Source organism: Bos grunniens, chromosome 2 (genome assembly GCF_055505025.1).
Source record: "Bos grunniens cultivar Pamir isolate PY7600 chromosome 2, Bosgru_T2T1.0, whole genome shotgun sequence".
NCBI classification, from domain to species: domain Eukaryota; kingdom Metazoa; phylum Chordata; class Mammalia; order Artiodactyla; family Bovidae; genus Bos; species Bos grunniens.
The window spans coordinates 65,345,362-65,361,157 of record NC_141166.1 but is presented as its reverse complement, the minus strand read 5'-3'; the positions used below and the strand labels follow the sequence as shown (position 1 = coordinate 65,361,157).

The 15,796-nt window shown below is 41.9% G+C and overlaps 1 protein-coding gene across 8 annotated transcripts in view; it reads left to right on the top strand.

Moving 5' to 3' along the window:
* CFAP221 (cilia and flagella associated protein 221) overlaps window positions 1–11,587 on the top strand; it is a 135,516-nt gene extending 123,929 nt beyond the window's left edge. For 3 of the 8 annotated variants that reach the window (XR_015145169.1, XR_015145158.1, XR_015145168.1), the window contains 4 exons: window positions 2,185–2,277; window positions 7,248–7,343; window positions 9,540–9,814; window positions 11,298–11,587. Coding sequence is in view for 3 of the 8 variants with exons in the window: in XM_086349725.1 (XP_086205851.1) it covers window positions 2,185–2,277; window positions 7,248–7,343; window positions 11,298–11,406 (298 nt within the window). In the remaining 5 variants the exon portion in view is untranslated. The remainder of the gene's footprint in view (window positions 1–2,184; window positions 2,278–7,247; window positions 7,344–9,539; window positions 9,815–11,297) is intronic. The other 5 variants (XR_015145163.1, XM_086349725.1, XM_086349686.1 and 2 more) reach the window with 3 other exon arrangements.
* Window positions 11,588–15,796: the final 4,209 nt, after the last annotated feature.

The window sequence follows — 15,796 nt, the reverse complement described above, 5'->3', positions numbered from 1 at the left end:
ATGGAGTTGCTTAGTTATCTGTCTGTTCTTCCTCTGTGAGAACCCTGGCTTCCTAAGACATTTACTCGCTCAGTTTTATAGAGTGTTAAAAATAGTTTCAGAATGACTTCACCTATAACCATTTTAAAAAACAAGCATAGTAAATAGAGCTCAAGATTTATTTGAAGTTTTCTCCCTATCCCCATTCTATCCAGGATGTGGATATACAGTCAAATACTATATTTATGAGTTATTTGGATTACTCCTTTTCTCTTTAAGTATTTTTTAATTGAAGTATAATTGACAAAGTTTTAGGTGTACAGCAAAGTGATATAACTATATATATATATATTCTTTTCCAAATTCTTTTTTCTATTATAGGTTATTACAGGATATTGACTATAAGTCCTTCCTTTTCTTCTTTGTTTTTCTTTCTTTCCCTTCCTCTTTCTCTCTTTTTTCCCCTCCACTGTGCTTATGGAATTCATATGAAATTTTATGTGTTTCAGTTTGCTTTCAGTTTAGGGGCATTTCCTCCCTTTCGTTAGAGAAGGAAAGGGCAACCCACTCCAGTATTCTTGCCTGGAGAATCCCATGGACAGAGGAGCCTGGCAGGCTACAGCCCCTGGGGTCACAAAGAGTCAGACATGGCTGAGCAACTCTCACTCACTCACTCCTCCCTTTCATATTGATTTAATTTTATTTTTTGAATATGTAGAACATTAACACACTAACCAAATTCAAAGCTACACAAAAAGTCAAACTCAGACACGTGTCACTCCATCCCACCTCCCTTCTGCCCTTGTTGGTAGCCAGCTCAGTCTAACACCGTTCCGATGTTTCTCTTCGTAATGCTAAACAGAATATATGTATTTTTCATGTTTCCCCTCTTCCTTATTCAAAAAGTGGCACACTGGATAAGCTCTTCTGTATCTTGCTGTTTTCACTTATAACATCCCCTGAAAATCACTCCATATTAGTTGATAAAGATCCTCCTCACTCTTTTTTACAGCTGTAAAAATCATGGGCTGTAGTTGCATTTAACCAAGCCCTATGCTTGGTGGGCCAGGCACATTTTTGCTTATTAAACAAGAAGAAACTTATCTCCAAGACATATCTGCACACATCAAGGAGGCTTCAATTAATCCCCCTGGTGTCCCATCCGTGCCACCTGCAGGGCCGGTAAGAAGGTCAGTTTCCTGCCATGGGTCATTTTTTACTCTTTTTTTATGAGACAGCACTCTTTCCAGCTTCTCAAAGCTTATTCCAGAAAATTATTAAAAATGTATATCCATTTGTGACTCTTTCCCTATTCCCTTTGCTGTTGTGTGTTAGTTTTTATTCCTCTAATAGCATTTGAGAGGTTTGTGAGAAGGACTTGAGACCAAAAAAAGGAAAAATTTTTTAAAGGTGAGTGTTTATTCCACCAACTTGAAACAGAAATATTCTGTCAACTTTAAAATTAACAAACTGTTTTTTCCTCCCCATCTCAGTGCTTTTAATGTCCTCAATACCCAGTAATTTTTATGTAAAAGTCTAAAATTATAATACTAAACAATATATAAGGAGGTGGGGAGGAGGTCTGAACTTGAATAAACAACTAAGGAAGAGTATAAATGTGGGAAAAAGTATTAAGAAGAAAAAGTAAACTATCTAGCTGCCCCAGCCCACCTCCACCCCCAGGAAATAAAGTAAGTTTAGATACTACACATTTGAAAATTCTTTTTCTAAGCTCTTGGAAATATCTTATTTAGCACCATTCTCTTGGATTTGACCGGTACCCGTCACAGCCTGCAATGCAGGAGACCCAGGTTCAATCTCTGGGTCAGGAAGATCCCTTGGAGTAGAAAATGGCAACCCACTCCAGTATTCTTGCCTGGAGAATTCCATGGACAGAGGAGCCTGGCAGGCTACAGGCCATGGGGTCACAAAGAGTCGGACACGACTGAGCGACTAATACTTTCACTTTTTACTTTCATCATCACCACCCACCCCCCCCGCCTTTACCTCTAGGGAGACATGGGTGGGTTTCCAGGGGTGAAGAGCATAAATGGTAGCATATGCTCTTGGATGGTAGCATCCATGGTATTTTATGGTAGCATAAAATACCAAAGGTAAAATAAAAGTGCTTTAGAAGATTGTATAAAGACCGTGAGACTACTAATGTGGTCACATATCCTTGGCTGCTCTGTGATTTTTCCCCAGCTGTGATTCCTTCAACTTGGTCATGCTGCCTGTCGACGTCCCTGCCGTTCTTGACGCCTTGCCGGAAGAAGACAGGATAGAGACAGTTGAACGGTACTTTTTTACCTGTGGTCTCACTGTCTATGTTCCGGAAACATGCCAGGTGCTCTGAGAGATTTCCAAGGAGCACACAGCGCCTGAGCTTGCAGCCCCGCCAAGACACGGCTGACACCCAGCCACACCCTCAGCAGATAAGATGCTGGATTTGTGGTGGAGAATAATAGTCTCAGGTCTCAAACTGGCTGACCTTTCAGTGCTGCAGGTGCTCAGGGAGGGGCGAGCAGAGTGGGTGCTAAGTGGGCTTCCAAGGCTGCAGAATCGCATGCACTTGGGTTAGTATTCAGAGGGCAGGTAGGATTTGGAGGGGCAAAAGAAATATAGCCCCCACCCCAAACAAAATATTTTTAAAAGAAAAGTCAAAAACAAAAATTTTAAGGAAAAAGGGGAAAAAAGAAAACCTAGAACCCCCCAAAGTAAATAAAAAAACAAACAAAAAAATTAAGGAAAAAGAAAAATAGCTTCCAAACGAAGGCACTTAAATTTGATTTTATTGATGAGCATCCAACATCCAGTGAGAATGTGTCCTTGAATCTGCTGTGGCCACACCCGCTATGGCTCTTCCCAGGTGGTGCTAGGGGTAAAGAACACATCTGCCAGTGCAGGAAACTTGAGACGTGGGTTTGATCCCTGGGTCGGGATGATCCCCTGGAGAAGGAAATGGCAACCCACTCCAGTATTCTTACCTGGGGAATTCCATGGACAGAGGAACCTGGCAGGCTACAATTCATGAGGTTGCAAGGGTCAGACACAACTGAAGCGACTTAGCACAGCACGCCCGCTTTAATATTTCTTCCTGTAAATAACCAGTGAGTGAAGTACTAAATATTGGTTTTTGTGAGACCTGCCCACAAGCAGTGGTACTTGGCAATACTTGGACGTCTGAAGCTTAGAACCCAGGTCTGAACAGGGAAGTTGAGTGTCTGCTACTCGAACCCCAGAGCATGAGGGCATTTCCTGAGGATGCTGCAGCCAGGTGGGTGGCCGGGGTGACACACGGTTACTTGACGTTCAGTTTGGGGAGGCAGGTGAGGAGATGCTCTGCAGACCCTTCCCCATTCAGCACTGATGTTCAGACTCATGAGTCAATTTCCTCACTAATGTGCAGACTCATGAGTCAGTTTCCTCATCTTTGAAATGAGAATAGTAGTACCTACTTCACAGGGGTTGTCAATTAAGGAAGATGAGGAGGAGGAGGAGGAGGGTAGTTGTAACAGTAACATTTACAGAGCATTAAATATGAAGTCAGGCCCAGCACTTGGCAAGAGTTTCATTCACTCCAACAATGAGGTCTTCTTATTTTCCATACTTTGGAGATGAGGAAACTGCTAACGGGAAGCAGTTTTTCAAATCACTGTCTTGTAAATCACCAGCATCGAGATTGGCACAGAGCTTGACACAGAGCAGCTGCTTAGCAAAGATTAGGCGATCGGAGTGACTTTGTGCAGTTTTCAAGGATGTTTTCCCAAACACAATATGGCTCTGCCCACCTTTGTTTATGTTTTGCTGTAAGGAGAGGGTTCCTGTTTGTAATTCTAAATTTTGAAGCCTCTGTTGATCTTGGAGGCATTTCTCTTTGAGTGTAGCAGAGACAGCCACTCAAAAGAATTGTCTCTTCTACAGAAATAGGATTGTTGAAACCAGAGGCTCAGTGTCACCTGAGTTAGGTCATCCATGTGACTCAGCCTTTACCAAGAGGGCAGGAGAAGATGTGAGATGTCCTCCTGAGGGCAGGACCAGGATGGAGTGGGTTTATCTCCTGCAGACTCTCTCCTTGCTTCCTGGAGCTGGAACTCACACTTGCAGTGACCCAGCTGTAACTATTAAGCAACCAAGCACCAGGCCAGGGGTCCACAAACAGCCAAATCTGGCCTACCACCTATTTTGCAAAACATCTGCTTGATTGAAACACAGCCACACTCATTCATTGGAATGTTTTCCATGACTCCTTTCATGCTGCAACAGTGTGCGTGCATGCTAAGTCACTCAGCGTGTCCAACTCTTTGTGACCTCACAGACTGTAGCCCACCACACTCCTCTGTCCATGGGATTCTCCAGGCAAGAATACTGGGGTGGGGTGCCATTCTCTCCTCCAGGGGATTTTCCTGACCCAGGGATCAAACCAGTGTCTCTTATGGCTCCTGCATTGGCAGATGGATTATTTATCGCTAGCGCCACCTGGGAAGCTAATTGTAAAAGAGACCCACTGAGGCCTTTACTCGAAAAGTTTCCTGACCCTTGCTGTAAGGGGTAGCAGACCTCAATATAAAAATAACCTCAATCCCTGTAATTTCTTCTCTCACCTGTAGATTATTTAGAAGCATATTGTTTTCTTTTTAAAGCAGTTGTGGATTTTTTGGTTATCTTCTTTGCTATTGATTTCTAATTGAATTCCATTGTGGTCACAGAACATTCTCAGAATGATTTCAACCTTTTGAAATATTCATGCTTTCCTTACAGTCCAAGATACGGTCAGTATTGGTAAATGTTGCATGTACACCTGCAAACAATATGCATTCTGTAACCCCATTTTTCCTTTTCTTGGGGATGGTTTTGATCACCGCCTCCTGTATACTGTTATGAACTTACGTCCATAGTTCTTCAGGCTGTCTGTCTACCAGATCTAAGCCTTTGAATCTATTCATCACCTCCACTGTATAATCAAAAGGGATTTGACTTAGGTCTTACCTGAAGGGTCTAGTGGTTTTCCCTACTTTCTTAAAGTTAAGCCTGAATTTTGCAATAAGGAGCTCATGATCTGAGTCTCACAGTCAGTCAGCTCCAGGTCTATAGAGCTTCTGCATCTTCCACTGCAAAGAATGTAATCAATCTGATTTCAGTATTGACCATCCAGAGATGTCCATGTGCAGTCATCTCTTGTGTTATTGGAAAAGGGTATTTGCTATGACCAGCTGAGGAAAGAAGAAAAGCGAGAGGCAGGGGAGAAAGGGAAAGATTACTCAGCTGAATGCAGAGTTCCAGAGAATATCAAGGAAAGAGAAGAGGGCCTTCTTAAATGAACAATGCAAAGAAATAGAGGAAAACAATAGAATGAGAAAGACTAGCGATCTCTTCAAGAAAATTGGAGATATCAGGGAATACTTCATGCAAGGACGGGCACAATAAAGGACAGAAACAGTAAGGACCTAACAAAAGCAGAAGAGATTAAGAAGAGGTGGCAAGAATACACAGAAGAACTATACAAAAAAGTCTTAAAGACCCAGATAACCATGATAGCATAACCATGATGGTGTGGTCACTCACCTAGGACCAGACATCCTGGAGTGTGAAGTCAAGTGGGCTTTAGAAAGCATTATTACAAACAAAGCTTGTGGAGGTGATGGAATTCCAGCTGAGTTATTTAAAATCCTAAAAGATGATGCTGTTAAAGTGTTGCACTCAATATTCCAGCAAATTTGGAAAACTCAGCAGTGGCCACAGGGCTGGAAAAGGTCAGTTTTCATTCCAAAGATGGGCAATGTCAAAGAATGTTCAAACTACCAGACAGTTGTGCTCATTTCACATACTAGCAAGGTTATGCTCAAAATCCTTCAAGCTAGGGTTCAACAGCATGTGAGCCAAGAATTTGCAGATGTACAAGCTGGGTTTAGAAAAGGCAGAGGAACCAGAGATCAAATTGCCAATATTCATTGGAGAAAGCAAGGGAATGCCAGAAAAATATCTGCTTCATTGACTATGCTAAAGCCTATGACTTTGTGCACCACAGCAGATTGTGGAAAATTCTTAAAGAGATGGGAGTACCAGACCACCTTCCCTGTCTCCTGAGAAACCTGTATCTGGGTCAAGAAACAGCAATTAGAACCAGACATGAAACAACTGGTTCAAAATTGGGAAAGGAGTATGACAAGGCTGTATATTGTCACCCTGCTTATTTAACTTCTATTCAGAGAACATCATGCAAAATTCCAGGCTGGATAAATCACAAGCTGAAATCAAGATTACCAGGAGAAATATCAACAACCTCAGATATGCAGATGATACCACTCTAATGGGAGAAAATTAAGAGGAATAAAAGAGCCTCTTGAGGAGGGTGAAAGAGGAAAATGAAAAAATCTGGTTTGAAACGCAGTATTAAAAAAATTGAGATCATGGCATCTGATCCCATCACTTCATGGTAAATAGAAGGGGAAAAACTGGAAGCAGTGACAGGTTTTATTTTCTTGAGCTCCAAAATCGCTGTGGACGGTGACTGTAGCTGTGAAATTAAAAGACACTTGCTTCTTGGAAGGAAAGCTATGACAAACCTAGACCGTGTATTGAAAAGCAGAGACATCACTTTGCCAGCAAAGGTCTGTATAGTCAAAGCTGTGGTTTTTCCCAGTAGTCATGTATGGCTGTGAGAGTTGGACCGTAAAGAAGGCTGAGCACCAAAGAATTGATGCTTTCGAACTGTGGTTCTAGAGAACGCTTCAGAGTTCCTTGGACAGGAAATCAGACCAGTCAATCCTAAAGAAAAGCAACCCTGAATATCCATTGGAAGGACTGATGACGAAGCTGAAGCTCCAATACTTTGGCCACCTGATGCAAAGAGCCGACTCATTGGAAAAGACCCTGACGCTGGGAAAGATTGAGGACAGGAGGAGAAGGGGGTGACAGAGGATGAGATGGTTGGATGGCATCATCAACTCAATGGATATGAGTTTGAGCAAACTCCAGGAGATAGTGAAGGTCAGGGAAGCCTGTTCTGCTGCAGTCCGTAGGGTCACAAAGAGTCGGACATGACTTAGCCACTGAACAACAACAACTATAACAACAAACCCCATTTTTAAACTGCTTGTTATTCTCTGCTTATAAATAACCATTCCTACTGTTGTTTTTAATAGAAAGCTATTTATCAGTCTTATACTTTCTTTAATGTAGATCCAAGAAGTATAGGTGTGATTAATGTTGAAGGAATCATGTAACTCTTAAATGATTGCAGTACTTTTCTATTTTCTTCCTTTCAGTGAGCTCTGTGAACAGAGTATGGACATTATGCTGACTCCAGAAATGATCGAAGCAGAATTCCCAATGCTGGATTACAGGGACACCAAGAAAGAGAAGTAAGTGAATGCTTTATGCCTTAGGAAGAGGTAGCCCAGGATAAAATTTGTCCTACATGACATACAGAACTGTTTGAATCTAAAAACATGTCCAAAGAGACACGTTTCCAGTGCTTTAGGTATTTAGATATGTATCCTATTTACCACCCATGCCACCTCCAGCCTCGTTGCTTATCTTCAGTCACTGGGCCTCAGTCTCCCCATTCAGAACGTGCAGAAAACAAAACCTCTCTCCCGGGCGGTTGTGAAGATTCCATGAGATGCCAGTGTGAGGACACCTCTCCGGGTGCTTGCTCTACACATGTGAACCCTTTCCTGCATCTCTGAATCAGGGACAGCTAGCTAGGCAGACATCACCATCATCCTTCAGAACTTGGTTTTGAAGAATACTTTGGTAAAGGAAATAACCACTAGAGTTCATATGGTTTGTAAGTTTGAAATTCCAGATATCCTTTTAGAATTATTTAAGTCTTTTTAAATTATTAAAATGTTAGAAAATATAGAAAAATATAAAGAATGAAATAAAAACAATAATCCTACCACCCAGGGTCAGTACCTTATACATTTTGGTTTGTGGTCTTCCAAGTATTAATACTTTAATTATTTAAATAACTCACAAACACCTACTGTATTTTGTTAAACTGTATATACAATTGTCCCACAGTATCCATGGGGGATTGGTTCCAGGACACCCCTCAGCCTGGGTACTAAAATCTGTGGATGCTCAAGTCCTTTATGTAAAATGGCGTAGAATTTGCATATAACCTATACACATCCTCCTATACTTTAAATCATCTCTGCATTACTTATAATACCTCATCCAGTGTAAATGATTTTTAAATAATTTTCAGCATGCAGCAAATTCAAGTTTTGCTTTTTGGAACTTTCTCATATTTTTTTCCACCTGGGGGTTGGTTGAGTCTGAAAATGCTGGACCTATGGACACAAAGGGCCAACTGTATGTGTTTAAGTATTCTTACCTGGTTCATTTGTAATAGTAACAGAAACCTATAGCAAACCAGCACTTCTCAGAAAGTAGATTAGCAGCTTCTAAAACAAAATTTAGGGGAAAAAAATTTTAATAGAATTTCAGTGAGCATCTGTTTTAATCAGCTATTTAGCAACAAAATATGCTATACTACATAGTACATCTGACGCCTCAACAAAGAAATGCACTTTGCATTTTGTTTCAGGTTTCAAACATATGGCTAAGAGTTTTAAATAAAACCTTTTTTTTTCAGTTTGAAAAACTACCCCTGGACTTAGAACAGTTTGCCCCATGAGCAGGGTAATACCCAATACCTCATTGTTTAGTTGCTGTTTCACCTGGTTTTTTCGCCATTTTGACTACAGAAAGTAGTATCAAATGCCATTTGATTATCAAATGAGTATTAAATGAAATAGAACTTATTACTTTATATATCTTCACCCAAAGAAAAAAATTCCCTCTTCTTTTTTAATGTATTTCAGCTACTTTACCAAAAAAAAAAAAAAAACAGAAAAAACAACAATAACTCTAAGCATTTTCTGCACACCAAGTTATTTTTTTTTCAAAATACACATACATTTCACACATTTTCAATAAATAGATCCATGGCATTTTGAATTCACCTATTTTGCAGTTTAAATTATTTTTGTACATTTTTTCATGTGCCAAAATTATCAATATAATTATCAGTTTATTGGCTGTATAGTATTCCAATGATATCTCACAGATGATTTTTTTCAAAGTTTTATTGGAGTATAGTTGATTTACAATGTTGTATTAGTTTAAGGTGTACAGCACAGTGATGTGTGTATATGTATATATATAAATATGAAATATGGGGAAGGAAATGGCAGCCCACCCCAGTATTCTTACCTGGAAAATCCCATGAACAGAGAAGCCTGGTGGGTTACAGTTCATGGGGTCCAAAGAGTCAGACACAACTTATCAATTCAACCACCACCACTGTGTGTGCTAAGTCGCTCCAGTCATGTCCAACTCTGTCGGACCCTATGGACTGCAGCCCACCAGGCTCCTCTGTCCATGGGATTCTCACGTATGTGTGTGTATCTGTTTTTTTCAGATTCTTTTCCCTTATAGGTTATTACAAGAGATTCAGTTCTGAAATTCTCTCCATGTATACCAAGCATGACCCGATGCTCAGTTCTGTCTTTTCAGTCCTTACTTGTGCCTTTTTTCACCCCCTTCAGCTTCAGCTGGAAGCAGACAGAGTGTCAGACAGATACACATGAGAGCTTGGACAGACGGACAGAAATAAAAAACACATCAGTGATACTTAATGTCCCCATGAAGACTGCTGTCAATTTGGTTTCTGGAAAATACTTATTTTCATGGATGCAAAGAATCATCTGCTCTTTCTTGAAGGCTGTAATCAACCCAAGAGCTTCCTTGCTATCTTGATGGTGATCTCACCCTCTCAAGACCTACTAAGGAGAATTATATTGCAAAATACCCAAGAAACTGTGTGAGTGACTTTAGTTGTTGACACATCATTCAGCTCCCCTTAGATTATCACAATATCACTCAGCCATTAACATATTTAAGGGCTGACATGAACTATGTATTTTTAGATGGATTTCATAAAGTGGTGCCAATTAATTTTTTTAATTATATACATTAGGGAAGTTTTAATTTTCTCATTTTGAGATACTTCTCCTTTTTCAAAACTTTCAGGCATTTGCCAAAACTTTAGGAAGTTTCAGTCTCCTTAGGAAATATTTCACAAGCACTTAATTTTATTTTTTTGAAGTATAGTTGAGTTACAATGTTGTGTTAATTTCTGCTGTACAGCAAAGTGATTCAGTTATACATATATTCTTTTTCATATTCTTTTCTATTATGGTTTATCATAGGACATTGAGTATAGTTCCCGTGCTGTACAGAAGGACCTTGTTTGTCCATTCTCTACATAATGTTTGCATCTACTGACCCCAAATTCCCGGTCCATCCCCCCCACCCCCTCCCCCTTGGCAACCGCAGATCTGTGAGTCTGTTTCTATTTTGTAAATAAGTTCATTTGTATTAATTTTTTATGTTCCACATGTGAGTGATATCATATGGTATTTGTCTTTCTCTCCTGACTTCACTTAGTATAATAATCTCCAGGTCCATCCATGTTGCTGCAAATGGCATTATTTCATACTTTTTATGGCTGAGTAATATTCCAGTGTGTATACGTACCACATCTTCTTTATCCATTCCTCTGTTCATGGACACTTAGGTGGCTTCCATGTCTTTGCTATTGTCAATAGTGCTGCTGTGAACACAGAGGAGAAGAACTTAATTTTGTCTTGAATTCTTCTAACTGGACAGATCATATAGCTGAGCTCACCATCCTTAGACATCTGTGCTTTCAACCAAATACACTAATCCTGTCCTCCCAGGTATTTGGAAAGTTCTACCCTTCACCATGCCAGCAACATCCAGGCTCCACATCAGCCATTCCTCCACCCAGGTGCAGAACCCTCCTTGAGTCCCCTGTTCCAGAGCCATTGTCAGAGTCAGAGATACTGTGTGTCCACTTTACTCATAAACATAAAGAATCAGCTCCTGCCCACTGAGCATTTAGAACCCATCATGCCGGGATGTCCATGCATAAGTTCTCATTTCTCTTTGCAACAATCCTCAGAGATGGGAATTCCCACCACGTGTACCTCTGGAAACGGAGGCTGAGAGTTTAGGTCACTTGGCTCTGCTAAGAACCTAGTGCAACTGAGACAGGAAATCAGGTTGGAATCACCTTCAGCCAGGTGTTTTCACTGGTAACTAAATGATCACAAAGTATGGTTTATACTGTGTTTGTGTATAAACAGCTCCTCCCATCTTCATGAGGCATCACTGGTGACACTGGGCCCAGAAGCAGGGTGGTGATGGGTGAACTGAAGTTTTAAGAGGTGCCCTGATGTGTCCTCATCGGGTTTGTGTTTTATATATATATATCTATTTAGAGAGGTGAAAGACCAAGCACAGCCAATGGAGAAGGCAGGAGAGAAGGTGCTCGAGGAGATGAAGAACCTGCGGAGCAAAGCGCTCAGCTCCTACCTGATCCTAGAATGAAAACCACCAGAAGACCAGTGCCTCTCACTTCCTTTCTGCAGGTCACCATGGTCCTCTGTGTCTGCTTATGTTCCGGCCATTTGGGGAATTAAAGTTTTAGAGAAAAGACTGAAATATAGATGATGTACATATTTTAAACTTACAGTTTTTTCTTTTAAGAAATAAAATGTTGTTAGTATGATGGCAGTGTTTGGAGCTTCTTGCTGCAAGACTTAATGTGGGCACAAAGGCTTCCAAGTGCTGAGAGGCTGGGAGCCCTTTGGAGGGGCCAGAGGCTGGAAGAGCTGGGGAGGGGTTGCACCCCCGCCAGCTCCCATGGCCACTGAGCACCCCTGACTCTGACTTTGGGAACTGCTCCCAGAAAGAGCAGTGCTGGTGAGGACACCAGGTCCTAAGCAGCCGTGTGGCAGCAGACACAGGCGAGGAGGCTAGAAATGGAGGGGACACTGTGGGGCAACTAGAACTTGCTGACTGGCCTGGGAGGAATGGATAACACCTCTGTGAGGACTCTCAAAAGCAGCTGGGGTGGCAGGGCGTTGCCTTCGGGTCAGGAGTCCTGGTGATTAGACAGTAAAAAGCAAGCCTTTTGACTGTGTGTATTAACATGACTCCATTCTCATGCATCAGCTGGCCGCCGCAGGTCAGAATCACATAGAGAGCTTCATAAAAACCAGCTGAATCATTATTGTATTTAAAATAGGTAACCAACAAGATTCTACTAGGTAGTACAGGGAACTCTGCTCGATATTCTGTAATAACCTATATGGAAAAGAATTTGAAAAAGAATAGATACATGTATATGTATAACTGAATCACTTTGCTGTGCGCCTGAAACACAACATTGTTAATCAATTATACTCCAATAAAAATTAAAAAACAGCTGAATCAGGTTGTCTGGGGTCGGACCCAAGCAGTAATAATCTTTAAAGCTCTCCAGGTGAACCTAATGTGCAGCCAGGAGTGAGAACCACTGGCCTCCAGGATAAAGTCTAAATTCCTCTTCCGGGGGCTCCAAGCCCTCGCTTCTCTGGGTTCTGCTTCTAGCTTTCCTCTGCCCCCGCTCTCGGCTCTCTATAGGGCAGTGGGGACCGCTGGCTTGTGGCCAGTGGCTGTCTGGTTGTGGGTGGATGCTGGTCCTCCTCTTACTAACCACGTGGCTCCCTTAACATCTCTGAACTTGTAAGACTGGGCTCCAGTGCTCACTGCCTGTAGGGCTGTGAGAATGACTTTAGGAAACTTGAAAAGGGTACCTATTATTAAACAGTAGTTGAAAAATCTGAGCTTCTGCAACTTGCACGGCAAGACTGAAGCAGCAGGAATTTTAAAAGTTTTTTCATTTTGAAATAATTTTAGACTTAAGGAAAACTTGCAAAACTAAAACAGTGAGCTCACATATATAGTACCCAGCTTCCCCGATGTTGACATCTACTGTGGGACAATCATCAAAAACAGGAAATTAAAACTGGCTGGGGACTTCCCTGGCAGTCAGTGGTTAAGACTGTACTACCACTGCAGGGAGTGCGAGTTCAATTCCTGCTCAGGGAATATGGTTCAGCACATATGGCTCGTGGCCAAAAAATAAATAAAAGAAAATTTCTTGAACTGAATAAAAAAATGAAAATGCAACATATCAACTTTTATTATTTTTTTTGACAGCGCAAGGTAGTTTTTATTCTAATTTTTTATAACAGAAGTATTTTTATTTTTTTACTTTACAATATTGTATTGGTTTTGCCATACATCAACATGAATCCTCCACGGGTGTACACGTGTTCCCCATCCTGAACCCCCATCCCACCTCCCTCCCCGTACCATCCCTCTGGGTCATCCCAGTACACCAGCCCCAAGCATCCTGTATCCTGCATCGAACCTGGACTGGCGATTCGTTTCTTATATGACATTATACATGTTTCAATGCCATTCTCCCAAATCATCCCACCCTCTTCCTCTCCTACAGAGTCCAAAAGACTGTTCTATACATCTGTGTCTCTTTTGCTGTCTCGTATACAGGGTTACCGTTACCATCTTTCTAAATTCCATATATATGCGTTAGCATACTGTATTGGTGTTTTTCCTTCTGGCTTACTTCACTAACATATCAACTTTTAAAAATTACAAAAAAAAAAAAAAAAACTGGCTCAGCATAGTTGGCCAGTGTCTCCTTACTGTCTTCTCACCTGTGACAGCCCCTCTGTAGTCCCTGAGTGGCAAGGTTCCCAGCCAGCCTGGTACCAGGGCCCTGCCTCACAACAGCCCTTCCTTTCCTTAAAGAGGGTGTCTGTGTTTTACCACCAAAGAGATGAATCAGATCACAGGATTCAGCCAAGGCATCTTCCCCAACAGCGGGGTCTTCAGCAAAACTTTCTTTTCAGATACTCTTTTTGCAGGAAGTTTGTTAAAGCTGTTGTGAAAAGACTTGAGAGGAAGCAAGTCACGGGAAAGAGCCTGAAGACTGACACACCATACTTACGCCCCCAGTAATGAACAGTGCAAGCCCTTGTGCACACACACATACACACATAGGCACACACATGCACACACATGCCCTTCCCAGGTCCAGTGCAGTATCTCACCCACTAGAGGCCATAACAAGTGGGCCCTTTTTTATGCGATCACTCTCCCCAATGGTAGAGTTGACCCGAGCCTAAGGACAGGCTACTTTTCAGGTCCCCACTGCCTGGAGCTCGATTGGCCACCCTTAGGGCAACCAGTGGTTCTGCTGCTCCCCAAACCCTCCTTCCAAAGCTCCCCGCTCAGCGTCAGGCTGAAGCATCTGAACTACAAGCCTAAACAGGATACCCAGGGCCTCTCCTGTAACTTCCAGCCAATAACTCTGGACCTTTAACTAAACCGGTTTCCCACCTTTCCGTGGATGCTAAGTCTAGAGGACTTACCAAGACTAAGCTCCTACTCCGCCATGCGGTTTACCTCAGCCGGCACCAGAAGTCAAGCTGGATTAACCGAAAGGTGAAAGGAGGCAGGACGCTGGTTACTACCATCCTCAGTTGTTCACGTCATGAACTACAGGAAGGAGGGCCACCAGTGAACCGTCGTAGACGGAAACATCGTTCTTCCTCTTTCTGTGCTTCCTACCAGATGTAGAATCCCCAGGAGAAGAGCTATGAACCAGACTGCAGGCTCCCACCCTCCACCCCAGCCGGTGGAGCCAAACAGCTAGTCTCTACTGGGGGAGGGTGCTGATGTGGTCAGGGCAGTTTTGGGTGAGAGATGAGACTGAAGTTTCAAAACAATGAAACTGAGTCTTAACCAAAGTGATATTGTCTAAGTAACCAATATTGACTGACAAATTATAGACTCAGACTGTGCATCCTTAGGGGGGGCCTACTAATAAACAGGAAATCAGATGGTTTGAAGAGTGCAGCTGGTAGCAATTATTGGAAAAAAAATCTTTCATTTATTTGTAAATGAGCTGATACTACTCACTGTTCACACTATAGTCATCACCAGCTTCTGATGTCAAAAAAGATATCAAGGAATGAGAGAAATTATTATTATTGGTGGAAATATAGGATCTGGGAAGCAAGAGGGGGCTGTGCAGAGCAGCCAAGGCAAGGGGCCCAGGGTCTAATTTGGTATTATACCAAATTATAATACCAGTATTATAATAGATGGCATGCTCATTAAAGTTAGTATTTGTGGCAATAGGGAAACTAGTATAAAAGACAAAACATATTTTATATTAGAACAAGGTCTGTTTAAGTAGTCAAACTGTAGTTAAATTTAAAATGGTATAATTCCAGGGACTTCCCTGGTGGTGGTGGGGTCCAGTGGGTAAGACTCCATGCTTCCAATCCAGGGGACAAGTGTTCTCATCCCTGGCTCAGGAGAATCCCAGATCCTGTGGGGCCAAAAAGAAAAAAATGATATGATTCAATGACATTTTTAAAATACATCTTTTAGGGGTCTGCCTCTGAAATGGCCACTGAGCCACTGTCCACTCCCAGGGCCAAGTAGCGTGGTCTGACATATGCCCAAAGCTCTTAGAGTTTGGTCTCTAGTACCATTCCCTAAGAGGAAGCAAAAAACCTTGGAACGTATCTGATTCTATATCTCAGCACAAGGATAATTAAGATGTTCCTGGAGCATGCATTTGTTGCCAGAAAGAAAGTATGCTTTCAAAGTGATCCAGGACAATTTGAAAGGATAAAGGAGCCAGTTGAAAGGAGCTCCCGCTGAGCAAGTTGTGACAGTTTTGGCACTAGAAAGAAAGCAGTAGCTCTCTGCAGAGCCATATGAGACATGCTAGGGGAAAGAAAGGGGGAAGGGGAAAAGGCACGTACAAGATTTTAATGATACTTACAGTATGTTGATGAAGCCAAATGATGAGTATACTGCACTGAAGTTCTAGTCAACATCAAAATTTCATCAT